This window comes from Rhineura floridana, chromosome 5 (genome assembly GCF_030035675.1).
Source record: "Rhineura floridana isolate rRhiFlo1 chromosome 5, rRhiFlo1.hap2, whole genome shotgun sequence".
NCBI classification, from domain to species: Eukaryota; Metazoa; Chordata; class Lepidosauria; order Squamata; family Rhineuridae; genus Rhineura; species Rhineura floridana.
The window spans coordinates 148446205-148472975 of NC_084484.1; the positions used below are offsets into that span (position 1 = coordinate 148446205).

At 41.3% G+C, this 26771-nt stretch overlaps 1 protein-coding gene across 5 annotated transcripts; it reads left to right on the top strand.

Annotated features, from left to right (window-relative positions):
* Window positions 1-305: 305 nt before the first annotated feature.
* On the top strand, window positions 306-25305 carry SPART (spartin). 5 transcript variants are annotated; one of them, XM_061628411.1, is made up of 9 exons: window positions 306-598; window positions 4452-5290; window positions 6832-7029; window positions 8127-8231; window positions 12065-12185; window positions 14010-14204; window positions 17274-17432; window positions 17531-17621; window positions 21999-22122. In XM_061628411.1, the coding sequence occupies exons 2-9, from the start codon at window positions 4481-4483 to the stop codon at window positions 22057-22059; spliced, it is 1740 nt and encodes a 579-aa protein (XP_061484395.1). In that variant the 5' UTR covers window positions 306-598; window positions 4452-4480; the 3' UTR covers window positions 22060-22122. The 5 variants fall into 5 exon arrangements, with proteins under 5 accessions (XP_061484395.1, XP_061484394.1, XP_061484391.1 ...); XM_061628407.1 differs by lacking the exon at window positions 21999-22122 and adding an exon at window positions 24038-25305 and having other exon boundaries at window positions 311-598; XM_061628409.1 differs by lacking the exon at window positions 21999-22122 and adding an exon at window positions 24038-25305 and having other exon boundaries at window positions 579-669.
* The last annotated feature ends 1466 nt before the right edge of the window (window positions 25306-26771 follow it).

The following is a 26771-nucleotide window of genomic DNA, read 5'->3' on the forward strand; positions in this document are numbered from 1 at the left end:
CAGAATCAGCAGGTGATATACCGCTTAGCTCTCCACGCCATACTGATTACCGTGTAGAAGATCTCTGTTAAAGATATAGGAGCAAGTCCCACAATCGCCCTTTCCCGCAACCAGTTGGTAACCTTGCTTGCGAGGATGTGAGGGTTTTTGCACTTTCCCAAAACGACGATGCCCAGAGTTCCTGGGGGAGGGGCGGCCGTGATCGGATTATAGACAGAATAAAACAATTCAGATCTCTAGCTTGGATTTTGTTGTTGTTATATTAATCTTTTCTTCTTCTGCGGATCGTAAACAGAGATCTTTGAGAGGCAAGCCCCGTCAGGCAGATGGCGCGGAAAGAAAACGACCTCAACCCGAGCCACTGGCGCGCCCCCTGGCGGCCAAAGGGTTTGGAGGGAAGCAACCCAGAAGTTTCTTTGTGGGAGGAAAGGATCGAAACAAGCGGCTGACGGCAGCTGGTCATGTGACGTTGCGTGGGCCGGACTTGCAACAGCTGAAGCGGTGGCAGCTGAAGAACATATAGGAGGGGGCTCGTTTGCGGCGTGTGCCTAAGCGAGTCTTTTACAGAGCTCTCGGAGGTCGTCGCTTCCTACTTTCCGTGAGTGAAGGGGAGGGATGTAGGAACCGGCAAGAGCGAGGAATAGCAGGAAAAGTTCCCCGTGTTAAAGGGTAACTTCTGAAGAGATAGGTGCTGGGGTTTCCGAGTGTTCTTGGGAGCTCCTTGACGCCTGATTCCTCCACCCCACCTTCTTGACTTCCCAGGCGTCTTCAGCTGGTTATTGCTAGTATGTGGTGCTGAAAATGCACTCTGTATATGCTTAGAGGCCTTGCTTTTTCAGACGGGCGCTAGTGTTAGGGCTCTTCTTTGAAAAACGTGCTGGGATTGAGTCCTGGTAAAACCCAGGCTAAAATTAAGTCCTGTGAATGTTCTGGTCGCGCGCGTGTGCGTAAAGAGACATTTGGATATATCAGCTAGTTACCTGGCTGGTGGTCTACTAATAGACTGTTATCCTGCTGGTGCTATCTTCTTAACTCCGGGAGGTGGCTTCGCTCTGCTTTATTGGTAAATAACTGCATTTAACTTGTTGCCTAGCTCTGTGGCTGTTTAGTAAGGACCAAGGCCACTTTGTTCAATGGGATTTAGTTCTAAATATGTGTGTGGAGACTTGGACTTAAGATGGGCTGTAATGCTGCTTGTTTACTCTGAAGTAAGTTTAGCAGGACTTGCTTCCAAATAAAGGTGCACGGGGTTTCAGCCATAGTTATGTGGATAGTGTTGTCTTTAGTAAAAGTTTCTGTGTACCATGTTGCTGTCACCTTCCAAGTAGTGTGAGATATTTGGCTGCCATTCTATGAGATAGTTCTTGTATACATAGTAGATTTTGAATTGTACATATACTGTTTTTCTTCCATGATTAAATTCAAGGTTTTTGCACATGGGGTTCTATGTGGTCTCCTATCCACATAGTGACCAGACACAGGCCACCTGATATCAGTGAGGTAACTGTATGATGTCCCCTCAGACCAGGCATTTTGATGGTATTATAGAATGCTTAATGATTGCCTGACTCTTATCTACCCAAGCGAAGTTAAGGCTGAACTTTGGAGCTCTGAAGACTGGCTATGATCCACCATAAGCTTATGACCAGGTTCCTTTTTCATCTTTCATGCGCCTTGCTGATGTTTGCTGTTTAGCAGCTAGATCTGTTGCATGTTTATTGCTGCCTACAGCAAATCGAAAAGTACTTTGTTCCCTGAAACATCACAAGTTTGCAATTGTATTTGTGGCAGAACTCTCATGCTTCCAAACCATCCCAACCCCAAACATTCCTGAAAATCAAAAAAGAAAAAAATTATTTCCTTTGTTTTTATTGAAACAGTTTTTGAATAACTGGCAGAGCAATCCAAATCCCAGCTGGGCAGCTGTGGGGCAGTGGAGTGATATAGCCACCACTGTATAATTCCCTATGGATCATGTCCTTCACTCTGAGGCAGAAGGCAGGGTGGACAGGCAAGAGCTACTCTGGACTATGCCAGCCTAGAACTGTCATAGCAATTGGGCCCAATGTCACCAAGTGACAGTAGCGGGGTGGCTCAAAATCCCAGGCACGCTCTGTCCCTCCATTTTCCTGTGATCCGATTTTAGAGCTTTCTGTGCTACTTCCGCCTGCCTGCAATTTTGACAGGTGGAATAGGGAGCTCTGCACTGGTGGAATGATGCTAGCAACATTCCATGGGTGGAGGTTGACAGAGCTGTGCTGGGCTTATGGAGACCTCTGCTCTGTTCAGCCCCCACCCCTAGCACAGCAGATTGGGGCTTTGGGTTCTGCCATAACTTATTTATTACTAGCAGCAAATGTTTCTTAAGCTTCATAGACATGTTATTGGTTGCATCACCTACATTTTTACTTGTTGCAAAAGGACTTTCTGCCTGGGACTTGGATACTCTAGGCTACAATTAAACCACAGTAGGGAGTGAGCCATATTGAACTGGTTGCTACTTATGTCTGAGTAAACATGCTGCACAGCTGAATACTTGTAATACAATTAAGTGTCAAGCAACATACATTCATTTAATGGACCTAAGTGCTGGACACAATCCTTCTCTGCACTCCAGTTCCTTAAGATATGCTCAGGGCCAGTTTACAAATCAGCATCACTGTGGGATTAAACTTCTTGTAGCACATCAGACTACTAGGAGGCTGCATGTTTGAATGCTGTTCCCATGACACAATCTCCCTGCACATCGAAAAGCAGGGGAGAATTCAACTGTGTAGGGGTGCCATCCAGGAAAAGTGTTTACTACTTGATACTGCTGATTGTAGAAGCTTGGCATAAGTTTGCAACGAATAGAAAACTTGGACTTCTTATCATTAGAAGATTAACGTACTATTCATATTGAGGCTGGGAAACATTTGAAAGAATTTGATTGAAATATCCTGGAATATAAAAAGCTTTTGACGGCTTTTCAGTCATTGCATTAAATATTATTATATTATTATTATTATTTATTAGACTTTTATACCGCCCGACTAGCAATAGCTCTCTGGGCGGTGAACACAGAGAATACAATAAAATACACAATATAATACAATAAGAACATATAAAATAAGAACAATCTAAAATCAGTACAACAGATATGAAAATCAGGTTAACTTAAATTAAAATGCTTTGGAAAAGAGGAAGGTTTTAACCTGGCGCCGAAAGGATAACAATGTCGGCGCCAGGCACACCTCCTCGGGCAGACTGTTCCACAGTTCGGGGGCCACTACTGAGAAGGCCCTAGATCTTGTCACCACCCTCCGGGCCTCTCTATGAGTCGGAACCCGGAGGAGGGCCTTCGTAGCAGAACGTAGTGTACGGGCCAGTTCGTAACGGGAGAGGCGTTCCAACAGGTATCGTGGTCCCGTGCCGTATAAGGCTTTATAGGTTAATACCAACACTTTGAATCTGGCCCGGAAGCATATTGGTAGCCAGTGCAAGCGAGCCAGAACAGGTGTTATGTGCTCGGACCACTTGGTCCTTGTTAACAATCTGGCAGCCACATTTTGCACTAGCTGTAGCTTCTGAACTGTCTTCAAAGGCAGCCCTACATAGAGCGCATTGCAGTAATCCAAACGCGAGGTTACCAGAGCATGTACAACTGATGTGAGGTCAAAATTGTATATTGTTTTTATATTGTTTTTAAAATATGTTTTAAATTGTATATTTGTTTTAATGTTTTTGATTGCTGTAAACCGCCCAGAGAGCTTTGGCTATGGGGCGGTATACAAGTGCAATAAATAAATAAATAAATAAATAAATACATGGCAACTCCTGTGACTTTGGGGCATTAAGCTTCGAACCCTCATAAAGATGGTTGCTCTGTAGAGTAAAGGTTAACTAGTGATGCACATTATGACCATACTACCCTGAACATGCCTGATCTCGTCTGATCTTGGAAGCTAAGCAGGGTCAGGCCAGGTTAGTACTTGGATGGCATAGAGGAAGGCAATGGTAAACCACCTCTGAATACCTCTTACCATGAAAACCCTATGAATATATCCAAAAAGATTCATAGGGTTGCCATCAATTGTAATCGACTTGAAGGCATATAACAACAGTGATGCACAGCACTGAGACTAGACCAGTGCTATGTAACTCTGAAAGTGCTTTGTAGATCAGAATGATGGGTTGTATCCAATGCTAGGCCTACTCAAGAGTAGACACATTGAAATTAATGGAGCTGACTCACTTGTCCATTAATCTCAGTGGGTCTCCTCTGAATAGAGGTAATGTTAGATACAGTCCTATGTCTTTTTTTTAAGGCAAGGCAACCTGTTTTACAGTAAGAGGGTCTCTTAATTGCTGTTTGTTGCCATTTCCGTGTTTCTCTCTCTCTCTCCTATATATTTGATATCCACATAGTATGTATCCTTTAACTTAAGTGTTCTCTTCTGTTTTGTCTCCAGTTACTTCTGCTGTGTTGCAGTTTGCAGTAATGGCTCAAGAACAGGATTCAGCTGTGCAAGAAGATGCAAATTTGAAGGCAATTGAAGAAGAATACAAGAAAGCATTTGTGTTTGTTAATAAAGGCCTGAATACAGATGAGTTTGGACAGAAGGAAGATGCAAGGAATTACTACAGGCAGGGTCTTGACCACTTGCTCAGGGGAGTTAGCATTCCATCCCAAGGTCCTGAATGCTCTGGGGCCCGGTGGGAGTCTGCCAGGCTAATGCAGCAAAAAATGAGAGAGACGCTACAAAATGTTAATGCTCGCCTGAGCATTCTAAATGAAAATGCACAGCACAAACCCATTGCAGCATGTTTCCCTATGGAAATGCCCAGGTTATACCCAGCAATTCCAGCCAAAGAAAAGCCAGAGAGGCCTCCTGTCCCAAATTCCCTGATATCCCAATCTCAGCCATGTGAAGCAGGTAGAAGCATTGGATCTGCAAGCCAAGGGCAATTGGCTGTGATGAGTCCTTCATCTGCAATGCCCAATGAAGCACCTCCTGCTTATACCCCTGAGGCCACTGATGGGCACTATACTGTGTCATATGGGACAGACTCTGGGGAGTTCTCATCCGTTGGAGATGATTACTATACAAAATGCACACAGCCTCCTCCTGTTCAAAGTTTAGGAGTAGATGCCGATGAACTGATCCTCATTCCCCGTGGTGTACAGATATTCTATGTTACTCCTGATGGACAAGTTAGTGCCCCCTCATATCCTGGATACCTTCGCATTGTGAAGTTCTTGGACACGGATGCAGCGGTGGCCCAGAATCGTCCACCTGCTTTCCTTCAGGTAACTTCTGAAATGTTGTTTGGGCTTTGGCTGCAAAATGTCAAGCCTTTGGGCAGGACTCCTTAAGAAGATGCCAGCAGCTGTGGGGCAGTCAAAGCTCATATGCTTGTGTTGTATGAGAACAGTAGTTTTCAAGCTATGTTTAGGGGGGCTTATTGGAGGTTCCTCAATGGGAAGACTCTTAATGGCAGGCAAGCTTCCCCAAAGCCTGTGTTCCACTTCCAGTTTTCCCTTGCAATATGCAGCTACCAGGAAATGTTAGGTACGTTCTCAGTTCATTCAGGACAACAGGGATACTCAAAGTGTCTGACAAGCACCACTTTCAAATATGCAGGGTTCTCTGTATTGTGCAGAGCAGGGGTGGGGAACCTGTGGCCCTCTAATAAATGTTGCTGGACTGCAACTCCCTCATTTCTGACCACTGGTCATGCCAGCTGGGGCTGATGGGAGTTGAAGTCCAACAGCATCTGGAGTGCTACAGGTTCCCCATCTCTAGTGTAAGAGGCTTAATGGTAGGATAATTATTGCCTTGGGAAGTCTGAGTTGGTCATTAACTCATAAATATGTCATTAACTCATAATTTTTTAAAATCTTTTGTGTCCTATGTTTTTCAAAATGGACATTTTTAACCTTTTTTGTTTTTGTTTGAGGTAACATCTCTTCATGCAGTGAACTAGTGCATGGTAGCTCCTTGAAAATCTGTGCAGGCATTTCTGTGCTCTTCCGCCATGTGGTGGATTGAGCTTTCATTGTGCTGAACTGGGACATACTGGTGTGCCAAAAGCTGCAAAGCTGATTGCAGCTGATTCACATCATCCACAGGTGGCATGCATTGACTTGGTATAAAGTAGCTCCTTAGACCACAGATCATCCATACTTATTTCATTAGCTTTAGTGGAAGTTATTTTAATATGGAAAACTGCTGCCCTTTATTGCAAACGTCTTTCTTGAAATTAATATGGTCTTTTAAACTATTGGTATCAGTGGCGTAGAACTTTAATTGTATGTCATGAGTTGAAGGACATGTTCAGGATTGATATCCTGGATGCAAGGAGTCAACTTAAGCATGGTGCTAAGTATTTATTTATTTACTCATTTATTTATTACATTTATACCCTGCCTTTCTTTTCATGATAGAAACCCAAGGTGGCTTACATATGGTTCCCAGGCCATCTCCCATCCAGGCACTGACCAGACCTGACCCAACTTAGTTTCAGCAGGATGCTGGCCTCATGTGCCTTCAGACCATAGCCTGGGATCATTCTTGAAGTATTCTTGAAGCTTCATTTAGCACAATGAAAGCTATATTTTGTACAAGTCTGAAAACAACCTTGCAAATGTGTCTTCTGTGCTTCTTTGATAGCAACGTATCAAAACACTGTAAAGTGGTAAGGTAACTGTCAAAGACTAGGTTTGTTTGAACAATAACACATACTGGTTTCTTCACACTTGCTGATAACCTAAATCTCCTAAGTGTTAATGTATTCATTTGAATGTACAATGTTCTGTTCAAAATGGCCTTTTGGTCTTCTGTCTTCCAGGTTTGTGACTGGCTATATCCTCTTATGTGCAATCAGTCACCAGTCCTCTGCTGTAACACAGGAGTCTACATGTTCCCTGACTTGATGTCACAGGTGTCAGGATCCTATGTGGGAGTAGTATTATCTTCTGAACTTCCAGCTACTGACAGAGAACTGTTTGAAGATCTGCTAAAACAGATGTCTGACCTTAGAGTACAGGTAAACAACTTTATACCATCATCCAGCAAAGTCATTTAAAACATAGCAATGTGCAAGTATTACCAGGTGACACTGATGAGCTGTTAAAACTGTCTGCTTCATAGAGTACTATAAATGAATTTCAGCATCACCAAATCAAGGACTTTCCTTTGACTGTGTAGAAAATGGCTCATCTTGAGGCTGGGAAACATCTGAAATAATTTGATTGAAAATAAGTTTACAGTGTAATGCTGCAAGGGGCAGTAAAGGTAGGAGGATAATGATTCCCCCCCCCCAAGAACTATTGAACATATATTAGGGAGATGGTACTATAGCTTGTAGTATGTTAGAAGTACTGTATCCTGTTCACTTGCTCACAATGGAGCAATGATTAAACAAAATCTTAAAATGCTCCAGATATGAAAAAACAAAATTCTCTGTAAACTAGGCAAATAAGATAACTAAGAACAAATTTGGTCAGTCTATTTATGAAGTGTAGGAAAAAGTTATCTGAGAGGCCATCACTTTAGTAAATAAGGCTAGTATTAAGGAGGTGTGAAATCTAATGGCAGTAGTTAAAATGGAAATGGACTGCCTTGAAGTCGATCCCGAATTATGGTGACCCTATGAATAGGGTTTTCATGTTAAGCGGTATTCAGAGGGAGTTTACCATTGCCTTCCTCTGAGGCTGAGAAGCAGTGACTGGTTCAAGGTCACCCAGTGAGCTTCATGGCTGTGTGGGGATTCGAACCCTGGTCTCCCAGGTTGTAGTCCAGCACCTTAACCACGACACCACACTGGAGTTAAGAGGGAGGCAAACATTTTTAACAGTGAAGTTAAAACTGATTACTAAAAGTGAGAAGTTTTGTAATTTATAAAGGTATTTTAATACATTAAGATAATCACTTGGGGAACTGACCATATGATGACAACCTGATCTTGCAGTTACTTCACATGTGGGGATGTTTACTAATGCATGAATTCACTTGCATGCGGTTCATAAGAAGGATAATCCTCTGCACTGTGTGTGATATTATTGCCTGATGGTGTATAACAGTGCAAAACAGATTCCTTTTTGAGCCTTCACATCTATTAATGTCCTTGATACGGTATCACAGGTTCCAGGATCCCATGAGGGAGTAGGTTTACCATCTCAACGCTCAAGATCTCACAAAGAGCTTTTTGAGGATCTGTTAAAACAAATATCTGATCTCAGAGCCAAGGTAAACTTTAGGACTGCAACTTCAAAAATGGTGGCAAACTTTTATGAACCTAATGTATCTTAAACTTAAGACATAGAAATTACTGTTTTGTGATAATGGGAAATTTATTTATTGTAAAATGTATATGCCGCCAACAATGGCTCTTGGGAGACAACAAATTATTAAAACATTGAAAATATTAATCAGATATACTAACAAGAAATCTTGGTTCTCTAAATGCCAGTCCTTATGCAGCCAGAATGGCACCACCCACGCATGAGAAAGGTATCTGCATGTTTGGGAAAGGGTGGGGAAATCTGAGGCTTGCAAAAGCACAACAAATTTTTAGGGGACAAAACCCTTTAAAAAGGCCAGTGGACTGTTGCAGGTCCCACTTGTTAGGTACATTTCTTAAAAAAGAGATTTGGAGTTCTATTGCTTGGCAACCTACATGGATATGCCATGTATACAAAAATGCATGTAACACAACCAGGAGGAGTCATTTGAGGTATCAGAAGTTATCAGGGATGGGACAGAAGAGTTGAAAGACACAAATTAAGAGAAATGGACCCAAGGCTTAGTAAAACTCAGTGCAGTCACTTCTGTAATTTTCAAAAAGAGCAAGTGCAAACCAAGCTGATTCTATCGCTAATTTCTGGAATAAATATGCCAGGGAAGTTGGGCTTGGGTGATGTTAGCCTCTGTGGCATGCTGTGGTTGTGGCTGGAGGCTCAGTGCTTTCTCTCCTAATGGTTGCATAAAGGGGATGGGGCAGAACAGCAGCAAGGGGGGCAGCAGAGGGGGCACAACAAGGAGTCGAGTGAAGAAATTATCATTCTGAAACACATGAGCCTTCGCTAGAGGACAGTAGGCGACAGACATCTGGGAGCCTGATAGCAAGCCCTGGCTAGAGAGAGAGAGAGATGTACTATATTGTGGAGTAGGGGACGGGGGCAACAGAGGGAGTAGTAGGTAGTCTGAAGGAACTCTTTTTGGGAGTAGGTGTGGCAGTCAGAAAAGCCCCAAGGATAAACTAGGCTTAATGACTCTGCTCTAAGAGCAGGAAGGACCCTCCATTCTTCCTCTGAAGAAAGAGATGAAGATGGGGCACTGGGGATATTTTTCTTCTGTGCTTCCACCACCCCAAGGGACACCCCACAACTTATTTTGTGTAGGAACGGCACCATTAAGACTGACTGATAAAAGACTGCCCAGCTCTGTTCATCTAAATTTACAACACTGCCTTGTTTCAGAGGTAACCACCTTGGTCTGGTTAGCCAGTTTATCATAGTAAGAACAAGGCCTTATACATGCATGCTCCCTTGTGTTCTTGGCTTCAAAGGAAATATAGGTGTTTGTCATGTCCAAACTGGGAAGCTGGTGTTAAGTACAGCTTACAAACTAGGACATGGCATTTTTTAAGACTTTTTAATTCTTGAGGAATTAATATCTGCAGGTACCATGAGATAGCTCCGGAAGAACTGTGGTTTAGATCTTAATGCTTACTTATGTTTTATGGGTGATTGTGACATTGTGGGTTATAAGACATTTGGTGCTGTCAAGAATTCTGATAAAATAGCTCAGTTATTAAAGTTGCAACCAAATTCAGCTTAATATAAGTTGGCTAATGTTTAGGAATAGATAGGAAAAGGGGAATATTATTATTTGTTTTATGAACTCTAGATAACCCAATACAGAACTCTTTAAGAGTGCTTTAAAATATATACATAGCAACTGTACATAATGGCATGACTTAACCAAACTGAGTTTTGGCCTGTGGCTCACTTAAGGAGCTTAGAGAGGATTAATCAGAAATATACACCAGTTGCTTATATTTGGTTCCTGCAGTTCACATGTGTGTTATTTTCAGCTCTTAAGTGTGTACTTTGAGCAGTATAGTCAAAATAGGATGTCAACCCAGCACTTTTAACATACTACTCATAATCTCCTTTGTTCACTCTTCTGAGGCGACTATCCTGGTTACACAAAGGGGCTGATTTTACAATGTTATATTTCATGAATGTATAAAAGATGTTACACTGAAATGCAAAATCCATGTCGACTTTACATTCTGATGTAAGATTCTTGTGCATGTGCTTTTTTGAAATTTCTGCGTGGAGAAAAGATAGATTGGAACTGAACCTGACTAATCTCAAAATGATATGGCAGTTCTGTAGCTGTGTGACTATGCATATCTGTGATAATTCCTTTATTCCACCACACACAATAATTCCTCATAGCAATCTAATATAAAAACAAGTTCTCTCTAATGCAGTTGTTTGCCCTTCTGTGTTATTGCAATCTTTTTAACCGTGGGTTGGTGTCTGGCTCCGAATCCCAAATCTTTCCTTGTTAGCTGGCTGTCTTCTCTAACAAAAGACCCATCACATGCTCCACTTTGCCCTGCTTTGGCAGCTCCAGTGTGTAAAATCTCAAGAACAAATAGAATGAATGCACTTTTGTTGTTTATAAATATGTATGGGGAATAGGAGCAAATTCTGCCCCCTCCAAAGTATTATTCTTTCAGTCATGACTTCCTGAACAAAGAGAGGCAATGTAGAGAGACAACAATACTGAATTGAGGAAAATGAGGTTTCCCCTTAAATTAAAAGCAAGAGATGGACTGCGTTCTTGCTCTTAAATATAAATGTATGCATAACCTGCATTTTTATAGTGTAAAATCTCCAAGGTGAATAAAGCATTAAAGATAATCTAAGAACATACTAACTAGAATAATCTGCGTGAAAGAATTAGGGATAGGGAAAGGAAACTGGTTAATGCTTATTATTCCTCCAAATATGGGCACTTTGGTCTGGTAATCTAACAGCCAATAAGGCAGGAACAAAGCTAATGTTTTTGTTCATGTAAAACAGCATGATTGTGAAATAGCCTGGAATTACATCACCAATTTAACTGTCCTGCATCTGAACAAAGAAACAGATGAATGTTGGTTGTTGTAATAAATTCTGTAACACACTGTCTGTGAGAAGATTAGTGAATCCTTTAGCTATAGCAAGGTGTATCCGTGGTGAAATCATAAGTGGAAAGGTGAGGGGGCTTAAATTCTCAAGCCCTAGCCTCCCCCAATTTAAGCCAAATTTAATAGCTCTGTAAAAACTGTAGCTTCTGTAGGACTAAACAGGAAACTTTATAGTCATCATGTAAATTTCTTTGTCAGATAACACAGTAGCTAGTTTGATGGTTTAGGGATGCAGTCCAAATCCTGTTTGTGCCAGGCTGGGAGGAGGTGGATGTGGTGGACCCCCAGGTGAGCTGGCAGGCTTCCAGCGCCACCAGGCTCCACCAGCAGAAGCCCCCCATCCCGGCTGAGCTGCAGTGCCACCAGGAGCCTGTGGGGGGACAACCAGCCTGGTGGACAGAGCCAGCAGAAGCCCTGAAAATGTGGCGGGGAGGAGTCGGGGGGGGGGAACTTGTACGACACCCAGTCCCCCTCGGAACACTCCTGCGGATTCCAGTCCCCGTGAGAATTCCACTGACTAATAGACAGGTGCAGTAGAAATATTCCCATGGTGGCCTAAAGGGACAGCTTACTTCCCGGTAGGCCTGTTCATGGGAGCTGGCTCTTCCCTGCTCAGACGGGCCAGCAGTTCCCAAACGGGGAGTAGATGCTGCAGAGTTTTCCAACACTCTTCCGTTGATGGCTCCCCATCATTTGGACTGTGCTATAGGTTGTTTTTATCTGTTTTTAATTATGTGTTTTAAAACTGTTGTAACCTGCCCTGGGACCTTTGGGTGCAGGGCAGGTAATAAATTCTAATAATAATAATAATAATAATATTTCATTGGTTTCCCTTGGCTTTTGATCTTGCTGTTGATATGTTTCATCCTTTTAGCCTGCAGATGCTTCAAGTGATGTCATTAACCTGGGTGAGACTGTGCATATTGAAGCAGCACCTGAAGAGGAGAGAGAGTTACCTGACTGGAGTGAGAGAGTGGCCCATGGAATCTTATCAGGTAGCCTTAGGATTGATACTATAGATTGATACTTAATTCAAGCCCTATTCTGTTGTTTGGGTAAACACATACGGGTTTAAAGCTGAGGTAAACAATGTGGTGCTCTCAAGTGTTGTTGAAACTCAACAACCAGCATGGCCAATGGTCAAGCCTGGGAGTTGTAATCCAGCAACATCTGGAATGCACCTTGCTGGCTACCCCTGGCTTAAAGCGTATGTGGGAGAGAATGCAAGCCCCATCCCTAATGTCCCCATGCATGCTGGCTCCATGTCTTTCACACTCAGCATGCAAAGGATGGAAGTAGAAATGATGCGTACAAGACTTGTAGAGGGCAGTCCTTGTGTGAATACACCATCATTGCTTTAAGCCCACATGTTACACCTGAACTGGGCTAAAGTTTCTCTTTAGTTCGGTGAAAATATCTTCCAATCTAAAAGCCTAAGCTAAACTATTAATTCCAGCCACTTTTGCAATAGAATTGTTCATAGTTTTCAGAGTATATTTTGTAAAAAAGTGTGCACTGTCTGTATTGTTGGATATATTGGCTTTCTCTGATATATTTGTTTCATTGGGTGCTAGGGTAGCATCTTTGTGGATGAATAAACTGGGAGACCACTGACCAGTTAACACCTATTTATATATGAGCAGCCCAAGATAGAATTCATCAGACTGCAGGTTTAGGGATGGGAGATATATTTCAACCCTCTGCCCTGAAAAATTTAACCTGCTTTGATTGAACCTACCCCTCTCCCTTCTTGTTGACTATATGCACAAAGCTTCTGAGAGAGTGCACATTCAAAAAACATGACACACACGCCCTAGTCTGAAGTGGTACATTGCATAATTCTACTGTCTGTCTGCATAATAGAGTAGCTCTGAAGCTACAAAGTGCAGTTCACATACACAGTTTAGCTAACTTTCAGACGCTAATACCATTTTCTGCTGAGCATTTGCAACAATGCTTCCTAAAGGCTGTTGCATCAGCCTTGGGCCAGAAAGAACATGTGGTGTGGTGGTGGTGGGAACCAACTTAGTGCTATTATAATTCACAGTGCAACTTCTCCTGGCAAGATAAGAGACGAGAGAGACAACATTGCTGAGGCAGTTGTTCTCTAGGACATGAAGAATATCAGGATGTTGTAGTGGCCTTCTAAGATAGGAGAGAGGAGAGTGATGATGTTGTGTTGCCTGCTTCCTAGCAGGAAGAACCCCTAACGTTATAGTCACTGCCTTTCCTGGCCTTGAAGGGCCAGGAGACCCAGCTGTAAGTGTGATCTGATTTTGGGAGATGAGCTGTCATTTCCAATCATAGCTGCTTCAAAGGAAGGTAGCAAGAGCCTGGTTCAAAGGGGGTTTCCCAAACAGGAGTGTCATGGTGGAATGGTCACTGTTGTCCTGGTTGGACTCCTGTGGGAGGAAGTGCAGGATATAAATCAAATAATAAATAGTTACATAAGCAGACACAAGTATATATGGGCAAAGCTGCTTTGTTCATAGAGGAGAGTTCCACAGATCTTACTTCAGTGGGTGGATCCTTCTTCAAGCAGAGAGGAAGCTTGCACCTAGGATTGCAGGAGGCTGCACTTTCATTCTATAGCAAAGTGGGAAAAGACTTCCTGTTATCACCATTCCACTGCTGTTCTGTGGGAGATGGAATTGTGCCTTATTCAAGGTGGTGTGGGAGAAGCACAAGTGTGTGAGCTCATAAAGCATTTCTCAGTATACTACCCTGGACTGAAGTCAGCAGATAGGAAATGCTACGTGCTATCACTTGATAATTCTGCTGCATCAGTCAATCTGTTGGTGATTATTTATTTTTTAAAGGAGCATCTTGGGTGAGCTGGGGCCTGGTCAAAGGAGCAGAATATACTGGAAAAGCAATCCACATGGGAGCTTCTAAACTTAGAGAACGCATTCAGCCAGATGAAAAGCCAGTAGAAGTCAACCCAACTGTAGCAAAAGGACTGCATGTAGCAAAGCAAGCTACAGGAGGAGCTGTGAAAGTCAGCCAGTTCTTAGGTAAAATGTGAGCACCAAACTTCCTTCTAAAGGTTGTGAGACGAATTGATGCTTTATTTCTTCAGTCTTCCTTTTTTAAAAAAAATGACATGGAATAATACTGATTTTTAAAAAGGTCATTTTGAGGAAAAACATATTCCCCTGTAAAGTGTGCATGAATATGGAGGACATGATACCATAGCTAGATCTAGGCTAGATCATTGGATTATTTGTGTTGTTTCCAATGAGAAACTAAAAGCCCTTGTCTTAATAACCATTTCAAAACATCCTATAGCTTCTCAATACATATATATGGTATATTTTAGCTTTCTTTCTTCCTGCCCTTCTCCCAAAGAGGTCATAGTAGTGTCTTTGAAGGTCATCCCATTTATCCATCGCAATAGCCCTGTGAAGTTAAGTTAGGCTGAGAGTTAGTGACTGGCATAAGGCTACCCAGTGAGCTTCATGGCTGAGCAGGATTTGAAGTAGTTAACATAGCTTTCCCCTGCCTTAATTCTTGAATCTGTATGCCTGAAAGATGTAGAGCATGGCAATTGCACTTCTAAATGGCCAGACATTTCTACACAAGGGCTAAGCTTAATCAGGGCCTTCAGTGAACAACAGTTACATTCCAAGGATCTGGTTCTGGTGTCCGTGATCATCCCTGCACATCTGATGGACCCAGTTATTTTTTTTCCAATTAGTGTTTGAATAAGAAGCTTGACTAAAATTGTTGAGGCTATCAGTGGCTGCTAGCCATCATCACTGTGCTCTGCCACCATAGTCAGATACCATATGCTTCTGAAAACCAGTTGCTGGTAGCAGCAGGAGGGGAGAACATAAGAAGAGCCTGCTGGATCAGGCCAGTGGCCCATCTAGTCCAGCATCCTGTTCTCACAGTGGCCAACCAGGTGCCTGGGGGAAGCCCGCAAGCAGGACCCAAGTGCAAGAACGCTCTTCCCTCCCGAGGCTTCCGGCAACTGGTTTTCAGAAGCATGCTGCCTCTGACTAGGGTGGCACAGCACAGCCATCACGGCTAGTAGCCATTGATAGCCCTGTCCTCCATGAATTTGTCTAATCTTCTTTTAAAGCCATCCAAGCTGGTGGCCATTACTGCATCTTGTGGGAGCAAATTCCATAGTTTAACTATGCGCTGAGTAAAGAAGTACTTCCTTTTGTCTGTCCTGAATCTTCCAACATTTAGCTTCTTTGAATGTCCACGAGTTCTAGTATTATGAGAGAGGGAGAAGAACTTTTCTCTATCCACTTTCTCAATGCCATGCATAATTTTATACACTTCTATCATGTCTCCTCTGACCCGCCTTTTCTCTAAACTAAAAAGCCCCAAATGCTGCAACCTTTCCTCATAAGGGAGTTGCTCCATCCCCTTGATCATTCTGGTTGCCCTCTTCTGAACCTTTTCCAACTCTATAATATCCTTTTTGAGATGAGGTGACCAGAACTGTACACAGTATTCCAAATGCGGCCGCACCATAGATTTATACAACGGCATTATGATATCGGCTGTTTTATTTTCAATACCTTTCCTAATTATCGCTAGCATGGAATTTGCCTTTTTCACAGCTGCCGCACACTGGGTCGACATTTTCATCGTGCTGTCCACCACAACCCCGAGGTCACTCTCCTGGTTGGTCACCGCCAGTTCAGACCCCATGAGCGTATATGTGAAATTAAGATTTTTTGCTTCAATATGCATAATTTTACACTTGTTTATATTGAATTGCATTTGCCATTTTTCCGCCCATTCACTCAGTTTGGAGATATCTTTTTGGAGCTCTTCATAATCCCTTTTTGTTTTAACAACCCTGAACAATTTAGTGTCGTCAGCAAACTTGGCCACTTCACTGCTCACTCCTAATTCTAGATCATTAATGAACAAGTTGAAAAGTACAGGTCCCAATACCGATCCACCGGAGGGTGCTCTTGCACTCAGATCCTGTTTGTGGACTTCCCATGGGCATCTGATTGTCCACTGTGAGAACAGGGTGCTGGACTAGATGGGCCACTTGCCTGACCCAGCAGGCTCTTCTTATGTGAACTTGCTCTTGGCATCCTAACTCAAATGCTGCTTTGGGCTGTTGCAGTCCAGACCGTATAGAGATGAAGGATATGGGGGACTTCCACCCTTTGTCCCAATGCCATCTAGCACAGTCTATTCTTACTGTTAGCAGCTCTGCAGTGACTTGGGCAGAGGTCTTTCACATCACATTCTACCTGATCCTTCAGATGGGAGATGCCAGGGATTAAACCTGGAATGTTTTGCATGCAATACATGTGATCTACCACAGAATTACAGTCCTTTACCCTCCTGAGATTTGGATGGAAATGAAAGTGATCTCTGTTCATAATGAACATTTTCAGACGGGGGAGCTTTGGAGTGTGTAAAACAGCTGGGTCTGATAGAAACATGATCTGTTCTGTTCCCAGGCAGAAATAGTGGCATTTTTCACCTGGATAAGACACTTTTATTTTCCCAGGTATTCCTTTTCCCAGGTGTGCTTCCAAATACCAGTTGCTGGAAACTGCAGGAGAGGAGACTGCTCTTTGCGCTCGGGTCCTACTTGTGGGCTTCCCAAGGGCAACTGGTTGGCCACTGTGAGAACAGGATGCTGGACTAGCTGAGCCTTTGTCCTGATCCAGGAGGCTCCTCTTATATTCTTAATTTGTGTAATCACTTGCTGTATGTTTTTAGTTGTGGCCTCATGGTGTTTATTATAAGGTTTTATGTTATATTTTAAAATGATTCATTATTTCTGTCAACATGTTTGTATGTTCACAGTCCTGGAATCTAATGGATTAAGGCTGGTATACAGATGTTTTCAGTTAACCATCTTTCAGAAGCCTTCATTACCTGGCCTTCATTAAGAGCCAATGGAGACACTATTACTGCAGTTTCACAGCATTTGCTGCTTCCTCAAACGAAATTATTAAGGAAAATAAGCCACTGACTTAAATGTTGCTTTATGATCCTTAACAATTTGCTGAACTCAGTGGCTCAGTCACTGAATGCAGTGGCTTAATCTGACAAGAAAATTAAAATTAAAATGTTCTTAATGCTTTCTGTTTTAGTTGAAGGTGTGTGTTCTATAGCAAGTTGTGTTGGAAGAGAGTTAGCCCCTCATGTCAAGAAGCATGGAAGCAAGCTGGTTCCAGAATCCCTTAAGAAAGATAAAGATGGAAAATCTGCTGTTGATGGTGCTCTGGTTGTAGCAGCAAGCAGTGTTCAAGGTAGCATAAAAATAACACTTCCTCAATGTGTGGTGCATGTTTATTAAACATTGTTTGTTCACTACCTTCTGGTTCCAATAAGCTGTCTCTCCTTGCAGGGTTTTCAACAATATGGCATGGTTTGGAAAGCGCTGCAAAGTGTATTGCTAAAAGTGTGTCTAAAGAGACTGTTCAGACTGTCAAGCACAAGTAAGTTAACTTTTCCTCTACTCTACAAGAAATTTTGATGAACGAATATTGGGAAACTGAGACCATGAGTTCAACAAATCGTATTAATCAAACAAAAAAAGTGTTGCTTTTGTTGGAGCCAAACTAGTCATGATAATGGCCTTTCCTTGTATTTAAAAAGGGAACTTAGAAAGAGGGGTGGGGAGAAGGACAAACCAATTTTTAACAGCAGAAGGTAAATGAAGGAGCTAATTTTTTTTAGCTGCTATCAAAGACTTTTCTCCTTGGTAGCAAACTACAGGTGATGGTAATTGCGTAGTTTGCCCTTGACTGCACGCCTTTTCTTTCATAAATTGCCAACACAGAGAAGACAGATATGGGTTGGGATCCTGCCTTGGGGAGTTAACCCTTGCCCCCTGCTGCAGCCCTGATCCACATTCACATCAATGGGAACTCCCTGTACTGGCAATTTATGAATGAAAATAATCTTGCACTCAAAGGCAAATGACGTGATTACCATCATATGTGGTCTGGCCCTGCAATGTCAGAAGAGAGCTGGATTGCGAGAAAAGCACTTCAGGAGTGGGGCTGCAAGGAAGTAAGTGGTAAGCAAGAGGAGAATTTGGCCTGCGTCACCTTCTTGCTGTTAACATTGGATCTCCTACTTCTCTCTTCATATGCAGTTGAAGAACTTCTGCTACACATGTGCAACTGCTGCTGTTATGTAAAGGCCAAGCAGGTGCAGGAGATCACTTATAGTTAAGGGACAGTAGCACACCTAAATTGGTTTTTCAGTGAATATTCTCCAGTTTATTTTAGGTTTAACCTAGTGCAGAGTGGGATTGTTGCCAGCCCAATTCCATCCAAATACTGGATGTATTTCAATTCTAGGAATGAGTGGTGTTGAAATTATGAGAAATCTATATTAATTGCAGTATTTCTCAATTTTAAATGGTTATTCGTCACTACACGGAACTTGAGTCTTGTGATTCAAAGAAAATGAGACGCAACCACAGTAAGAAAGTGTTTTATGGAGAATCTTGCAAGTAGTAGGAAAGGGGTAGATGACTTGGTTATTATCAACAGTGGTAGAGCAGGACAATGTAAAAAAACATATTTTGCAAAACATTAGGGCAAGCTGTGGAATGGCCCCTCATCTAGTCTTCAGTTCTGTAAGAACTGGCCTTGAGTGATGAGGCAAAACTTCTGTAATATGAGAGTTGATTCTGATTTTCCACAATGGGATCCATACGTTGCTGTTATGTGCCTTCAAGTCAATTATGACTTATGGTGACCCTATGAATCTGCGACCTCCAGTAGCATCTGTCATGAACCACCCTGTTCAGATCTTCTAAGTTCAGGTCTGTGGCTCCCTTTATGGAATCAATCCATCTCGTGTTTGGCCTTCCTCTTTTTCTACTCCCTTCTGTTTTTCCCAGCATTATTATCTTTTCTAGTGAATCATGTCTTCTCATTATGTGTCCAAAGAATGATAACCTCAGTTTCATCCTTTTAGGTTCCAGTGATGTGTGTGTGTGTGTACTGCCTTCAAGTTGATTCCGACTTATGGCGACCCTATGAATAGGGTTTTCATGAGGCTGAGAGGCAGTGACTGGTCCAAGGTCACCCAGTGAGCTTCATGGCTGCGTGGGGATTCAAACCCTGGTCTCCCAGGTCGTAGTCAAACACCCAATTATCTAACACCTAATTATCTGTCCTTTTAGACTTTAGTGTTCAGTGATACATCTTTGCGTTTGAGGACCTTCTCTAGTTCTCTCATAGCTGCCTTCTTCTGATTTCTTGACTATTGTCTCCATTTTGGTTAATGACTGTGCCGAGGTATTGATAATCCTTGACAAGTTCAATGTCCTCATTGTCAACTTTAAAGCTACGTAAATCTTCTGTTGTCATTACTTTAGTCTTTTTGATGTTCAGCTGTAGTCCTGCTTTTGTGCTTTCCTCTTTAACTTTCATCAGCATTCATGTCAAATCATTACTGGTTTCTGCTAGTAGTATGGTATCACCTGCATATCTTAAATTATTGATATTTCTCCCTCCAATTTCCACACCGCCTTCATCTTGGTCCAATCCAGCTTTCCGTATGATATGTTCTGCATATAGATTAAACAAATAGGGTGATAAGATACACCCATCTCTCACCCTTTCCGGTGGGGAACCAATCGGTTTCTCCATATTATATTCTTACAGTAGCCTCTTGTCCAGAGTATAGGTTGCACATCAGAACAATTGGATGCTGTGGCACCCCCATTTCTTTTAAAGCATTCCATAGTTTTCCATGATATACACAGTCAAAGGCTTTGCTGTAATCTATAAAGCACAGGGTGATTTCCTTCTGAAATTCCTTGGTCCGTTCCATTATCCAGCGTATGTCTGACTTCAGTCCATAGTTCTTCTGGTTCTGTCAACTAAGTTTAAAGCCTCAAATCTGTTCCTTATTTGATCTTTATATGCTTCTGGGATGTCATTTAAATTGTATTTTGGCATTATGATTGTTTTGTTCTTTAGCTTTATTCTGATTTTCGATATGACCAGTTCATGATCTGTACTGCAGTCTGTTCCTGGTCTTGTTTTCGCAGAAAATATGGAACTTATCCATCTTCTGCTACCAATTATATAATCAATTAGATTCCTATATTGACCATTTGGTGATGTCCACGTGTACAGTCATCTTTTCAGTTGCTCAAAAAATGTGTTCGCAAAAAACAAATTACTGGCTTCACAGAATTCAATACGTCTTTCTACTGCTTCATTTCTGTCTCCTAAGCCCCATTTTCCCACAATTCCTACTTTTGCATTCCAGTCCCCCATGATTATTGGCACATCTTGTTTTGGTGTGTGATCAATTTCTTCCTATGCTTCTGCATAAAATCTTCTGCGTTTGCCGTTGGAGCATAGACTTGGATGATGGTTACGTTAATAGGTTTCCTGTTTAATCTCATTGATATCACTCGCTCAGACCTTGCGTTGTAGCCCCTAATTGCCAGATCATTTCTCACTATTAAAGCAACCCTGTTTCTTCTTAATTTCTCATTTCCTGCATAAAATATTTTGTAGTTGCCTGTTTGAAAGTGTCCTATTCCCGTCCATTTTAATTCACTCACGCCAAGTATTGTAATGGATTGATTGATTGAAGTATTGTAATGTTGATACGTTCCATTTCTTGCTTGACAATTTCTTTCCCTGGTTCATGCTTTTCACGTTCCATGTTCCTATTGTGTGCATCGTACAACTCCGAACTCTCCTTTCACATCTGTGCGCATCAGTCTCTGGGCTTCCTTTTGGCTTTGACCCAGCTGTGTCATTACTCACAGTGCTACTTGTACTTGTCCTTTGTTCTTCCCCAGTAGCTCGTTGAGTGCCTTCTGACCTGGGGGTCTCATTTTCCAGCACTATCTCGTGTTGCATTTTGGATACTTTGTTCATAGGTAAGACGTATTCAGAGGTGGTTTACCATTGCCTTTGTCTGAATCTGGATACCTCTTAGTCTTGTGTCTCAGTTTTGACCATTCCGCCTTGGGTGCCCCTGCTAGGAGTCTAGCCTCTTGGTCTAGACTCTTGATGGCATTGCTCTCAGCTTCTTCAACACTCTCAAACCCCCTCACCACGTTAAGGAGTGCATCCTAGAGGGGGTGGGATCCATACAATACATGACAAATACCAGATATGTGAGCAGACAGGCCAGGAAAAATGTTTGTGGGGTAGAATTTCCTTTGGACTAGCAAGGTAAGAGTTGGCCAAATTAATTTTTTGGCAAGAGTTATTGAAGGACGTATAGACCAAGGGAAACGTGGCCTCATATATTTCTGGCCTATAATAAAGAAACAAAAGAGAAGATTGATACTTCTATCCCATAATCTTTTCTGTTAGATTTGAACAGGGTACAAGTTGAGATCTGGAAGGCTGTTGGAAATTTTTTATTTCTGCATGACTTAAAGCAAGACTACACAAACCTGGAGGCACAGAATTCATAAGTGAAAATGGCATGAAAATGAACTTGGCTAAAAGTCCCATCTTTGGTGGGATGGATAAAATGATGTCTAGCTTTGGGTTGTTTGCCAAAGTTTGAATTTTTTTTTTCTGGGTTAAAGAAAGAGGACAACTATGTAGTAGCCCACTACATCAACAAAAATGCTTGCAGATGGCATGGGACAAAATGCGGTAGAGAAATGTCACTGACATTTCCAATTTCTGGTTTATTCTACCTACAAAAATGACAAGGCTTAGTTGAAGCTTCCTCTTTGATTCTGTCACCTTCAGGTCTACCTTGTCTGCGCCAAAATAATGGCACATCTCCATGAAGTATTTCTTGCTGGAAAGGCTTAAGAGCATGTATTGTTTCTACACTGCAATTCATGTTAATCTTTGTTCTTATTTTAGATTTAAAAATAGGAAAAATGGAACGCAACCTTCAATTGCCACTAAGAGTGAAAAGAAATAAGTAACTTGCAGCTATCTACAACTAACTATTGTTTTGAGTATTCACCCCATCTCCTATCTGTTTGTGAAAGGCAATAAATAATAAAATATGCAGCTTAATGAAATAAGTTGAGAATTTTTTCAAGATGAAGGTCACATCAAAAATTGGTTGTATACAAAAGTACTATAGCTTACTTTAAGCTGCATGTGCGAATCCTAGTAACATTAGTATAGTAGATGCACTTCATATTCTCATTGTTACTGTTTTTAAGGCAGCTTATATTTTTTTTAACTGTGTGTGTACACTATTTGAACAAGTGTGACAATTTTAAGTATCCAAAATCTAGCAAGCAAAACAATCTACTATCTGGAGGAACAAACTCTGAGTGAATCCTAAACTGTGGTCATTTAAAAGGGTCCAAAAATCACTAATGTGAACTAACAATGAACAGCTGCAGTAGAATATGAGAAACAAGCTCTTACATTAGAACTGTAACAGAACTATTTGGCATTTTTTAATCTACCTGCTTTAATAAATATTTTAATAGTGCAAACCCCTGCCCAGTGTTGGTAGAAGAAACAGTTTTGAGATGGTGGTGGATACTCATGTTACTTTTCACATGCCTTGAGTCATTTCTGTCATCTTTTAATATGGGTTTTTATGGCTCATGTCATGGTGAAACTAATGAAACTGTAAATATTTTACTATCCAGTTAATGTAATCAAATTTGCTGTGTTTGGCAAATAATTATAAGGCTGCTTTGTTGTCCCATCCTAAAAAATATAGTGTTGGATCCCGCACTTTCCACTCAATTTTAATGAAATAGGCGGATTACTATTGAGTTTGGTCAAGATCAGGATAGCAATAAATGTTTCAGAGATGCACTGGAATATTTTGGCTTCAAAATTCAGTTGGCAACTCTGCAAGATTAGAAAACAATAGCTTCAGAATCTTTGTGTACTGCTACTATTTTATCACTGCATAACATGTGGGTTTTAGGGTTTATCCTTCATAGTGTGGCTTCCTCAGTTTTGTTAAGTAGTCTGTATTTAAGTTTATTGCCCTATTATAACTTTTTAGATTTTTTATATGAACCTAAGTCTCTTTATATAGCTTATCTCAAAGAGACACATGAATATAACTTTACCTAAACTGGGCCATATTCCTACATGATCAATCATGCCAGCTGAAATGCTTAAGAAATCACTGGAATGAGGTTGTAATACTTGCCCTCTGGTTGGGAAGAACTGAGCAAGTTTATCCTTCTTTAGGAAAGAATTATGGGAGTGAATAACTATATATAACAAGGGAAATACTAAGATGAAGCTGAAAACCCTTTCAGTCATTTATGCATATACTAAGAAAACAAAGTGAGCCTTCAGAGCAGCAGAGGTCTATTCTCACTGTTTTATAATAAGGAAAAAAAACTTAACTTTTTTCAGGACAGAATTATAGACCGAGACTCTCATTTACAAGAAAACATTTTGACTAATTTAAGGAATCTTAACGTTCACAGTGATACCTTTTAACATTTGTAAGTCTTTCTAAGTATTAATACTGGGTTTTTTTACATTTATCTTGGTCATGGAACCCTTGGTGTAAAATGGTTTAGTAAACAGCTTCAGCAAACATTTGAGATCTCCTGTGTGATTCTGGGGAGACCAAAGTTTGAGTCTATCACACATAAGCCCAACTTTGGAAGGTGAATCTAAAACGACTGAGTAAAAAACTGAAGCAAGGGCCAAAAAGAAATTCATTAAATCTGGGACAGATTAACAGGCCTATAAAATCATGATTGCATTATCTAATCATCCTCTTCCATGCTCTGGAAAAATTTCGAGGAATCAAGCCAGTCTGATTGCTTATTGATTTCAGGTTTTTTCAAATTAATATTAAAGAAGCTACTTGAGATTAAGGGTATATATATAAGGACTGAACAATTTCAGTGTTTCTGTACAACTAAAGAAACTCTTTTGACATCTTCCTTATGTACATTAAGGTACGGGGATGATGCTGGCCATGCTACAGACAATGCAGTGAGTTCTGCTATCAATGTTGGTGTGGCAGCTTTTAATATCGACAACCTTGGAATCAAAGCTATAGTGAAAAAAACTGCAAAGGAGACAGGCCATGCGGTGTTGGATGAATATAAAATTGTAGAGAAGAAAGAGAAAAAGGATGGATACTGAAGACACTGTGTGGATAAATTTTCCAAAGCCTTAATTTATCATATAGCTTATTTAAAGAGCCGAACTGTTAATATTGTGTTTCTAACTCCTAAGGTTCCTGGATTGAAACATATTGTACTTGGAAGTCCAGCCTCTTTGAAAATGAATGGTTTTTGGTATCTGTCACTCCAGTATTATATGATTTAGATGACATATGAATTTGCAATAGAGTTAACCTCCACAAAAGGAGGACTCAAATGCCTATTTTCAAATTAAAGTGGAAATTAGAGTCTAGCTTCATGTATAAAGGGACTATTTTTGTAACTATTCGTAGACAAGATTATAAGCAACTAATCATTTGTATACTTACTGTAACTGAACTTGTCTTATCAAATAATATGCACTACTTTAGCTGTAAACAAACTGATTGATCTTGTTTGTCCTTCTTTTAAAAAAAGGAAAATCCAAACTCTTGAACAAACCAAAGACTGGAATACTGGTATGTCCTGAATTAATGACCTGGAGTTAACCAAACTTTTGTGAAATCCTAGATTTCATTGAAATAGGAAACAAAATGCTAGCCTATTTTGATATGAAGGACTTGGTATCATTGTATTTAGCCATTATCCAGCCAGTATTTGGGAACAGATTTTTGCTCTGATAGTGCAGAGGCCACTAAAGAAAATGTTGGACTCTGTATAAAAGCTTTAATGGTTCTGACCTATGTTATATAGGATTTACCCCATTGTAAATTGTCTTACTGAAAATTTCAGCCTATATTCAGAAGTGAATCTTGTTGCCTTGTGATAGAATGCAATGCATTTCATTTAAGATAGTTAACCACTCCACATCAGTATCTAAGAGTTCATCTGCTATTAACGTGGGAATCTTGAATCTCTAACCTTGGCTTTGCTTCCTATTTTGACTTCAGTTTAAGTGAAGTTTCGGTTTCACAGATACTAAAAACTGTAGTGAGGGGCTAGGCTAGCCTAGAGCAGAGAAACAATGGCACTTGAAGAGGGATTCACTCAGTGGTTAAGGAGCCAACTACTTGAACTGTTTTATGAATTTAAAATTATAAATAAACTTTAACATGCAAGTATTGGTTATCTTCATTTTTATTTGAATGGCAAAACTACAGTGAGAAGTGGCTGAGAGGTGGGGGGTTATATTTGTTACTACTTTTGTATAGGTGGATCACCCACCCTTGAGAAAGAACTGAGGCTGTGGGCACACTAGTTCTTCCAAAAGCAGCCAGAACGATTTTTCTGGTTGCATTTTGAAACGACTCTGCCCTCTGCTGGCCACATGCCCTTCTTCTCTGCCGTCTTCAGACCTTTCAGGATCCCTACAGCAAAGCATGGGGCCAATCACTGTCTCTGCCTGAGCCCACAGCAAAGCATTTCCATTGACCACACCTGGAGGGGTAAGAGGTAGATCTACCAATCTGTTGCAAAATTTGCCTGAAGCTTGCACTGGCTTCCAATATGCTTCCGGGCCAGATTCAAAGTGTTGGTACTTACCTATAAAGCCTTATACGGCACGGGACCACGATATCTGTCGGAACGCCTCTCCCGATATGAACCGGCCCGTACACTACGGTCTACTACGAAGGCCCTCCTCCGGGTTCCGACTCATAGGGAAGCCCGGAGAGTGGTGACAAGATCTAGGGCCTTCTCAGTGGTGGCCCCCGAACTATGGAATGGTCTCCCCGAGGAGGTGCGCCTGGTGCCGACACTATCATCTTTTTGGCGCCAGGTTAAAACCTTTCTCTTCTCTGAGGCATTTTAATTCCTGTTAATTGTAAATTATTATATTTTGATTTTAGACTGTACAGTTTTGTGTACAGTTTTGTGTTATTTTTATTGTATTTTTAATGTTCACCGCCCAGAGAGCTGTTGCTAGTCGGGCGGTATATAAGCTTAATTAAATAAATAAATAAATAAATAAATAAATAAAATAAATTTTAAAAAAACGTACTCAAGCTGATCTTACTGTGGTTTTAGCACCATGGCCCCATTTGGAGTTGGAGACACACTGGAACCGGTACAACACAACCCTACCCTGGGTTTCATTTACACACAGACTGGCGGACTTGGTACCTTTTAATAGCTAATTTTCTGGCAGGCAAAGGTTTTTGTCTTAAAGCATGCAGCTTCTTGCGGGGGTAGAAAATACTACATTCCGAAGGAAAAGCTAGATTATCTGAGGCTACCTTCCAAGTTTCAGCTAAACACTGTATCAAAAATATTTTGAAAGTAAGCTATCACAAATACGCCTCTTAACTACAGTTGGCATGGTCTGTTGCCCTTTCTTCTTTGATGTTCCTCAAGCTGCAGCGGAGAGCGCCCCGCTCCAAGTGCACCTTCTCCCCCTCTCCCGTAATTATCTCGAGGGCAGCAAGGTGGCATTAAACACTCAAGCGCCCTTTCCAGCATGAGGCACAGTAGGCAGCGTGACTTCTACCAAGCTTCTTTAAAGCTCCAGAACAAATAGCTCGTCCTCGGAAGCAATCTCGACAGCCACCACGTTGACAATAAAGAGGAAAAGAACTATGTCAGGCTG

Bases quoted from the DNA above. Each gene is read 5' to 3' on its own strand.
- SPART (XM_061628407.1), top strand. From the start codon at position 4,481: ATGGCTCAAGAACAGGATTCAGCTGTGCAAGAAGATGCAAATTTGAAG. The intron at 14,205-17,273 runs GTAAAATGTGAG...TTTCTGTTTTAG, and splicing joins GAAAGTCAGCCAGTTCTTAG to TTGAAGGTGTGTGTTCTATA. The intron at 17,622-24,037 runs GTAAGTTAACTT...ATGTACATTAAG, and splicing joins GTTCAGACTGTCAAGCACAA to GTACGGGGATGATGCTGGCC.